At 42.5% G+C, this 9,442-nt stretch overlaps 1 protein-coding gene across 1 annotated transcript; it reads left to right on the top strand.

Annotated features, from left to right (window-relative positions):
- The first annotated feature begins 251 nt into the window (after positions 1-251).
- Positions 252-7,993, top strand: TBX22 (T-box transcription factor 22). The gene is made up of 8 exons (XM_040999928.1): positions 252-426; positions 982-1,171; positions 1,982-2,083; positions 3,479-3,653; positions 4,611-4,775; positions 5,156-5,220; positions 5,588-5,673; positions 6,830-7,993. The coding sequence occupies exons 1-8, from the start codon at positions 252-254 to the stop codon at positions 7,441-7,443; spliced, it is 1,572 nt and encodes a 523-aa protein (XP_040855862.1). The 3' UTR covers positions 7,444-7,993.
- The last annotated feature ends 1,449 nt before the right edge of the window (positions 7,994-9,442 follow it).

Here is a 9,442-nt window from a genome sequence, read left to right as displayed (position 1 = left end):
AAATTGCATTTGCATATAAAATATTACACATATTCATACACGCACGGACGAGCAGGCGGAAATTATTTTTTTTCTTTTTATATAGATTCAGAAATTGTTTTTACGGATTTGGGGAGTTTTTTTTTTTTTTTTTTTTTTTTTCTGTTTTGCTTTACTGGCCTATCCTCTGCGTCTTTGCTCTCTTCTCCTCCCTCCTTAACCCAGCTCAGGTTGAAAGTTTGTGGGGCACGCTCCCTTCGCCCCCTTCAGGGATGGCTCTGAGCTCTCGCGCGCACGCCTTCTCTGTGGAAGCTCTGATGGGGAGAACCAGCAAAAGAAAACTGCAAGATCCAAGAGTGAAGGTGCAGGATGAGTTACGGGAGAAAGAGGACGGAGAGAAACTGGAAAAGAGAAAGAGCAGCCCTGCAGGGAAGAGCGAACAACCCGGTGAGTACCCCCCACCACCACCACCACCTCTTCAACCCCAAAGCACTAAACCTGCCGCCCTCTCTTGTTCGCTCCGCACCTCTCCTGGCGGCTAGCCGTACGCAAGCCGGACAGCTGCGTCGGGGGTCGTGAGAAGTCTCTGGTCCTAGGCAGCAGAAAGTTTCGGTCTCCGAAGGCCATCCTGAGTGGCAGGGTGCTTTTGCGGTGATTGGGAGGGCCCTTACATTCCTGTGGAGATGCGTGGTTTATTTAGCAACCCTGTCAAAGCCCAGAGGGGTGGTTGTTCCTCTGGTTAGGAAGCCGGGCGTGTCCCCAGATTCTGAGGAGACCTAGTCTTGGAGGATGTGACGGTCTCAGGAAAAGTGAGGATGGGCAAATCTAGAGGGTCGCGCCACTTTCAGAGATCACTGAGAGTGTTGTGGGGAGCTGGGGGAGCCGCCTTCCGGGTTCCTGGGGAAGGGACAAAGTCGGCCTACTCCAAGAGAGGCACCGGTGAGCTGGGAGCGCGCGACCTTCAAAGCTCTCTCAAACCCTGGGCATCTCTGTGTCCAGCAGAAAAGCGACCCAAGACAGAGCTTTCAACTGCTCTTTCTGGCTGTGGAGGCGGCGATGGCGGCGGCGGCGACGACAACGGCAGCGAAAGCCTAGAAGAGAAAGATGTTATCCACGTGGAACTCCAAGGATCGGAGTTGTGGAAGCGATTCCATGACATTGGAACTGAGATGATCATTACCAAGGCGGGCAGGTTCGGTTCTGCCCAAGTTGTTCATAAGGGTTGCACACCATTCTCGCTTACATGTGCGGCTTTTGTAAGATGCGGAATTACTTTCTGACTCAGACACCCCTCCCCCCTCCAGCTCCCTTGCAGACGCTAGAAAGCCACGGCTTCCATAATTGATCAACCTGTATGTACATGGGTCCGTTAAATGGATCATTTTTCTTATCTATCTTGACTCTAAGAACTGACTCCTTAAGCTGCTGTTTGTGCTGGCAAAACTCAGGTCTTCGCAGGCAGGTGCCAGATGCCATCCCCACATCTTACACTGTATCTTTCACTTTCAGCCTTACAGATGATAGCAGTGAACAATATTTCCTCTCCTAAACTCCCAGGCCACTCTCCCTTGTCCAGACACTTTGAGATGGGTGTTTCCTAAGATCAGCTTTTAGCCTCTTCAGGGATCCAAAGTGACTTTGAGTCTTTCAGATTTCAGTCTTTCCGCAAATCTACCTTACCTCGAATATGCCCCTGAAAATTCAGGGGAAAGGCTGCGATTTTCCTGGCCCCCTCTCCTATTGCCTCTTCTACACCTTTATACTAAGATGGGACAGGGTGGACAACGTCTGTAGTATATTCTGCTTCTCTCGGAAATCCCGTTTTTTTTTTTTTTTTCAATCAAGCCTACAAAAATCTGTTCTCATGTAGCAAATGCCATTGCCTGAACTTGTCATGAACTGCAAATGGGATGTGATACCCTCATCTTTCCACTGGGGTCAGGGTGTCCCTTCCAAACATGTCTAAAAGCTCTGGGGTTAGGTCTTCTTCTCTTTCCCACAGGAGAATGTTCCCCTCTGTCCGGGTCAAGGTGAAAGGACTGGATCCAGGGAAGCAGTATTACATCGCGATTGATGTGGTTCCAGTTGATTCTAAGCGCTACAGGTAATAGGGTTCTCAAGAGGACTGGTGTGGGGGGGTGGCGGGGGGAGTGTAGGATCCTGAATCCTGAGATTGGAGAGCTGACTGTTTTTGAAAACTCTAGCGTGGCAGTCGGGAATTTGTTGGCCCTGTGATTTGGGTGTCAAATGGTGTCCACTGAATTCGGAGTTTGGGCTGAGAGAAGCTCGGATTTGTTGTTACTTCCTCCCTAACTCTAACCGGACTTGCTCTTCGCTGGGCTGGGGATGGCAATTAGGGTTTTAAATGACTCCAGGTCCTTCTCTCCCCCTCCCTACTACCACCCACTGCTCTGCCCATGGTTATGTAAAGTACTGATAGCGTAAGCTCCAGCTGTGTGAATGGAAGCTGTTGAAAGAATGGTGGGGTGTAGGTGGGGAGAAATGACAGATTCTCTAGGGTGGCCCGACCTTACGGATGTGCTGGGTCCTAAACTGCCTGGTCTGGGTAGCAAGCAACTGGAACGATGTTCTAATAATTTGTCACCCAAGTGTAGTGGATCTGTTATTACTGGGCATAAATGTTCCTCCCTTTAGGCATTCGCGGGGTGCAGTGGCTTGTCCTGAGGGTGCTAGAACCCTTCTCTGTTAGAGTGAGCCTTGGATTTAGAGCAGAGGGAGAGCGGACGAATCATTCTAAAACCAAGAGGCCCCCACTTGCAAAGTGGCAATCTTAGAAGCCCCTGGGACTGCGCTTTGCCTTAAACAACAACTTTGAGCGAAGGGGTTGTGTGGAAGCCATCCACACCAAGATGGGGAATTGGACTCAGTTGGTGGGTGCCTGACCCTTCATAGACAATCGCTGTCACGGCTGGTATTCAGAGCAAAGAAAGGACAAAGCGCAGCCCACTAGCTGCCGGCACCGTGGCTCAGAAACAGGCAAGGGTCTGGTGTCGCGCTGCAGCCGATTTGGGCATACTGCGCTGCTAGAGGTTCCGGTTAGAAGCGGTGTGAAAACCAGCTCTGGCAACCTGCGACGGGATTTCTGGGGGTTTTCTGGCGTGGAGACTTTTTTGACAATATTCGCCTCACCCCCTTATTCTTCCCCTTCCCCTGCCCCGCAACGTTTATGGTGTTTTCCCGCGTCTCTGCGTGGTAAAACGGTCGAATCCATTCCTTTGCCTTTTCGGTGAGGAAACGCAAACCAGACTCGCAAGCCCCACGACGTTTCACTCGCCCTGGCATTTCATTGTATTATGATGACGCGTGCTTATATAGTTTGTTTTGTTCCCTTGAGTGGTGCGTGAAAATCAAGTTGGTTGCCTTTGAGATTTGCGGGTTAATGTTGGATCAGGCTTTTAGGACGAAAACCCAAATACCTGTTTTCCTTTCTCCTTGCTTTTGGCGCGTCATACCTAACAAGCCACTCCGTGACTTTCAGGTACGTGTATCACAGCTCGCAGTGGATGGTGGCAGGGAATACAGACCACTCCTGCATCACTCCCAGATTCTATATCCATCCGGACTCTCCCTGCTCGGGAGAGACCTGGATGCGACAGATCATCAGTTTTGATCGGGTGAAACTCACCAACAACGAAATGGACGACAAAGGCCACGTAAGCGAGCTCAATCCTTTGCCCTGAGGAGGGAGGTGCCAAACACCTTCCTGCCAGCATCTTGGAAAGGCAAAGCAGGCTTCTCCCAGATGCACATCTTGTGCTGTTTAGTACCTGTCCAAACAGTGGAAGTCTGAGTAAAATAGCCACCGTAGGTTATCTGGAACGTTTGAAGGCTGAGAGTTGCAGAGATAGGGATGTTCAGCCTCAGGTGTTTGGGTATCAAAAGAAATCCGTTTAAAGCCAAAATGTCTGGTCAGACAGGGCCGAAGGCAGACCATGCTTCCTTGGGGTTTTTAGACACCTGAGCTTCCTGGGAAATCCGCACAGGTACTAATTGCCTTCCAGCAGTCCACGTTGCTATAACTTGTGCATTTTCTGTGTGGTGTGATGTGGTAGGAGGATGCAAGCATGGAATCCAGGAAGACAGTCTGGAAATCTCGCCCACAACCCGCCCCCCTTGAAAGACCATTTCAGATCAAATAACGTGATCTTTCACCTGTCTTCCTGATGTGCTTTTGCCTTTTCCCTGCCTGATCTGTCCCTCTACCAGTCCCAAAAGGAGAGAAGGAGCTCTAAGCATTAGGGAGATGGAGTTAACCACCATGCCTGGGCCTGTCATTCACTATCCAGGAAGTCTGTGGTAAAAGATCACATTATGATGACAATTCTACACCATATGACCATCCATACTGGAAAGCACAAAGGAACCAAACTGGGAGTACACCCATTCCTGATTGGTGTAGCAGAGGTACCTGGCAGGGGAAACCTCTTAGGCATGGTGCCCTCTGTTGAAACCCAAATAGCACAGCAAAAATCCTCTGCGATGTCTACCTGAGCTTGCACAGTTTGGTCTCACATTTGTCTGGCACTTGAGGGGTGTCCTGAAGAGGTGGGGAGGGGAGTTAGGGAAAGGGACTTGGTTTTTCTGGCAGCACTTGATTGTTTCTTCCCCAGATCATTCTGCAGTCCATGCATAAGTACAAACCTCGCGTGCACGTGATGGAGCAAGACAGCAAGACTGACCTGTCCCGGATTCAGTCCTTGCCCGTGGAAGGGATTAAAACTTTCTCCTTTAAAGAAACAGAATTCACCACAGTGACAGCTTACCAAAACCAACAGGTAATCCTGACCAGGATCCAGGCCAGTGGGAGTGGCTCCAGAAGAACACTGTGGCAGAGGCAAGCTTCACTCTGTGGTCTTCACTTCCGACAACTGAAAACATTCACAGCTCTACTGCATTGCCGTTAGTTATTTTTGACAACAACAAAAACAACAAAATCATGTGGATCTGATGTTAGAAGGAGAATAGAGCAAACTAAACCAGGAGATAAGCAATCTAATTACTCCAAATCAGACCTGGCAATATCCTTATGTTTATGTAAGGTGTGACATTATAGGTTGTAAAGTCTGAGGTGGTTAATGTAACTATTATCAACAATAGCAAAGGTCTTGTTTCTAAGATCACTCACTTTATCTTTCTCTCCATTTTGAATCCATAGATTACCAAACTGAAAATCGACAGGAATCCTTTTGCTAAAGGATTTAGAGATCCTGGAAGAAACAGGTAAGCAAGCAGTAAAGCAATCACATTGAATATTTAAGTGCACTTTTTCACTTGTATTAAAGCTAAGAAAACTGTGGCTCAGAGATCCATAGCCACTAAGTTTTGCAATTAGTGGGTATCAGCAAAGGAATCAGGTGTTTTTTCTTCCAACCTCGCCTTCTGTTACTCTGTCTTTTACCGACTTTTCAGATAGTGATTTTCCAGAACTCTGAATTTGACTACATTTTATTCAAAACTCTAGATAAAAAAGAAATATTTTGGATCCTTACTCATAAAAGAGGCTAGAAAATTGTTCAGAAGTTCATACGGATCATTTTTTTTTAGGACTTGCATGCTGAAGTTGCTGAAAGTTGAATTTCTTTTTTAGGGGTGTGTTGGATGGGCTTTTAGAAACCTACCCGTGGAGACCTTCTCTCATTCTGGATTTGAAAGCCTACGGTGCAGATGCACAAAGTAAGAAAATTTGCAATATCTCTATGTATTAAAGAGATAAAAATGCCAAAAACCTGAACTTAACACTTCGCAAGGGGATAAAGTAAAAGGCCAGAAAAATGTGTGTTTACAAACAAGTCTGTGTGTATTTACCTGGTTATGAGACCACATAAAAAGGAAGGGGCTAGATCTGTGGTAAAGAGGGACTTACTGACAGCTGTCTTCCTCAGTGTCACACACCCTGACAACACTAGGCTGCAACTGGCACTCATATGGCTTGCCCAGGTCGCAGGTGCCAGCTTTAACCCAATAAGCCCCAGGAGTAAATGCTTTTTTTTTAAAAAATGACTTTTCGACCTCTTTAAACAAGCACGCTATCTTTGCATATAAATAATTAAAAAAAAAAGACAAAATAACAGCAACGCCAAAAAAGCTTCTTTAAAATCTAGTCAATAAGCAGTTGTTACTTTGAATTCAAGCAGTCACATCAAGGAAGTTTAGGGTCTAGATTTCCCTGGAATGTCTAATTACTCCTGATTTAGTAGATTCTAAAAAGCCATAAAAGATCACCATTAATCATTGATACATATATTTCCATTCACATCTTTATGTTTCTTAACTTTAAAAATGTCCCAAACTCTTGCTGCAGAGTGACATAGAACTCTCTCCATCCATAATTCTCATATAAGAGAAATAAAAAAGCAATGCTTTTAAATGTGTTGTTTTCATTCGTATGAGTTCATTTTGACGTACACTGTACTTATCACAGTGAAGCCTTTATAGACTCCAAAACAGCTTTTCAATTTGCTCAATCTGTTAAACCTCTTATTTTTGTTAAAGTTTTAAATTAAATTAATTCAGATTTACAATGTGTAATTGACTCCTAATCACATTACAATTGGACTCTTTTAGTATATTTCAAGTGCCTATTACAAAGTTTGTAGTAGGTGCTCAATACCTAACACACAACAGCCATGCTAAAAGTAATCATGGTAGTAATAGAAATGAGATATTCACCTTTGGTTAAAGAAATGAGCATGTCTTCCATCACGCTTGCTAAAACAGCTCTTAGCTTACGAGGAAAATTATTCTAAAAATGAAACTAGCACGGTGATTGGTACGAATGAAGATTCAACAGGGATACTAAGTTCATTGTTCATTGCACTATCATTCACAGGTGGAAGCAGCGGCTCCTCTCCAGTGACATCAAGTGGAGGGGCTCCTTCTCCTTTGAACTCCTTACTTTCTCCACCTTGCTCTCCGCCTACTTTTCACTTGCCTACGAGCTCCCTTGGAATGCCATGTCCAGAGACATACCTGCACAATATCAACTTGCCCCTTTGCTACAAGATTTGTCCAGCTAATTTTTGGCGACAGCAACCTCTTTTCTTACCTACTACTGAAAGGCTAGCAAGCAGCAACAGTTCTCAGTCTTTAGCTCCATTCATGATGGAAGTGCCCATGTTGTCTTCTATGGGGGTTGCCAATTCAAAAAGTGGTTCAACTGATGACTTCAATGGGCAATATCTTCAAACATCTAATTCTGTCAATCAAGTGGTGTATGGATTACAGACAACTGGAAACATTTTCCCACCCAGCTCCATTGCCAGAGAAGCACTCAGTTGTTCTTTCCATCCTCCCTATGGCTTATATAGGTATAACCACTCTATGCCATCTAGACTGGTAAATGCTGCAAACCATCTCAAAGTGAATGACAACGGTCAAGTCTCTTTTAGAGAAAGCAGATGTAATCATGTTCACTGGCATCCAACAATTAACCATTGCCTTTAATGAAACAATTCATAATAGAGTTACATATAGCGCATATTTGTAATCAAATAAAGATCACCTGCTGTTGAGCTTAAAAATTTTCACAGCTAGACACGATTGCTCTGCTATGTATTTAAAGTACCTTATCTGTTGTTCTCACGAAGTTGTTTATACACTCAAATGTGATCTATAAGAACCTCTAATGACAGTGTGCTTGGGCCTCAAAATAAGAAACTCAATAAATATTGTTTTGAGAGATAGCCTACCAGTGAGAATTGATGTCAGGTGATGGGGTCTCTAAATGTAATGAGGCCAGTTTACCACGTCAACTGTCTTTTATGCATTGCTTATGACCAAAATAAATATGTCATTTTTGTGGAAGCAGTGAAACAATTTCAATCTTATTAATGAAAATTAACTCCATTGTAATTATCTTTCTAATAATTGTAGAAGAAAATTTATTTGTCTGCCTTATACATTTATACTCTGCTGTTGAAGGAAATATTAATTTCAAAGTACAAATAAGGAAGTAAACTTTCAAGTATTATTTTTATTAATCTTTGTAGCCTAACAACTATTTAATCCTGAAGGAACGCAAAGAACAAAAGAAAATTAAACCATTTTAAACAAATTTGATCTTTGATTTCCTTTTTGAAAAATCATTGCTGGATGAAGCCTGCTTACTTACTACATTAATAAACTGATGTTTTAAAAGAACTTTCACAAAACAAATTAGTTATCCAAGACTAAGACATTATAGCTTGAAGGAGGAGACTACAATTTAGGCTTTAATAATGAAGATGGAGTTACATTGGTGTAATTTAATTCCACTCATGTATCAATAGCAGTAAAACAGACTAGATAAACAGAATAAGACTTTAATATAGTTAACAAAGTTGAAAGGATCTTTACTGAGACACCAAAAATTTTGAGCAGAATTTTGAAGTATAGGTTACATATAAAGATGGTATATCATTAACACTGATCAGATTTTAATTTTTATGCCAGTAACTCCAGACATTTAATTCAAGGCCTTTTATGTCACAATGACATGACTTGACTTTCGACAAGTTACCCAAACTGCTAAACTGAGTTTTCAAGATTTTCCTAAATAAACTAAGAAAATATATAAGCATTATTTATTTTGCTCAAATGGTTATTTAATCTAAATATGCTTTATGAGGATGCCCTGCCATGTGTTCTTTAAAATTTGTGTCCTTCACTCTTGAGAGTATAAATGTAACAGCACACACTTGGTCCAAAAGAAGCATTCTAGCCATGAAGAAATATTTGTGACCTCTACATAGTAAGCATCTGTTACAAAGATCTTTGAGTCGTAAAACCTGTCTTATCTAAATGTGTTGAAAGAGGTATTGAAAGCAACAAGCACATTTTACTTTTGTCTACTCCAAAACAGGAAATCTGTAGGTTAACTTCAAACAATGTAACAAATTAGTTTTTAAGCAGAAATCCCACCGTCAGATTATACTAAAACTTACTCTGAGGGCTTACAAGAAAGAAAACTCAGTAATTGATGAGAAAGTATTTAATCGAACAATTAAGAAAAATCTGTTATTTTTAAAAGCGTTTTTAAAAGAGGCATTCACTTTATGGCTAGTACAGAGGACATATCTTATGTTTCAGATACATCTGCTGTGTATTGCACAATATGAAACTGAGAATATGGAATTGCATTGAAAACAGTGATTAATATAAAGGAATAGGGCTCTGAATGACCAAAGCTCGACATATAAATATGTTAAACTCTTATGTAATTTTTATAACTGTCATTTCGTCGTTTTAACTGAAAAGGTATGCAATGAAATGTCTTCATCTAAAATTAGATTTAGAAGACATATAAAAAAGTTTAACATACAATCCCCTGCTTACAAACAAGTTATTCATGTGAAGAAAAAGGCAAATAGCTCTAATTAATGCAATAATTATTTAGTACCTTTACTACTATTTGAAGAAATTCCTACTCCTTAACAGTAACTTGGTAAGTTAATTATGGTGACAA

Source organism: Ochotona curzoniae, unplaced genomic scaffold (genome assembly GCF_017591425.1).
Source record: "Ochotona curzoniae isolate NIBS_2020 unplaced genomic scaffold, NIBS_Ocur_1.0 scaffold_1852, whole genome shotgun sequence".
Classification (NCBI taxonomy): domain Eukaryota; kingdom Metazoa; phylum Chordata; class Mammalia; order Lagomorpha; family Ochotonidae; genus Ochotona; species Ochotona curzoniae.
Note: the sequence above shows the minus strand (reverse complement) of the source record. Positions and strands in the feature narration are given on the sequence as shown.

Coding starts and splice junctions, on each gene's coding strand:
- TBX22 (XM_040999928.1), top strand. CDS start 252: ATGGCTCTGAGCTCTCGCGCGCACGCCTTCTCTGTGGAAGCTCTGATG. Junction 5,221..5,587: donor AGAGATCCTGGAAGAAACAG/GTAAGCAAGCAG, acceptor TTTCTTTTTTAG/GGGTGTGTTGGATGGGCTTT. Junction 5,674..6,829: donor CTACGGTGCAGATGCACAAA/GTAAGAAAATTT, acceptor TATCATTCACAG/GTGGAAGCAGCGGCTCCTCT.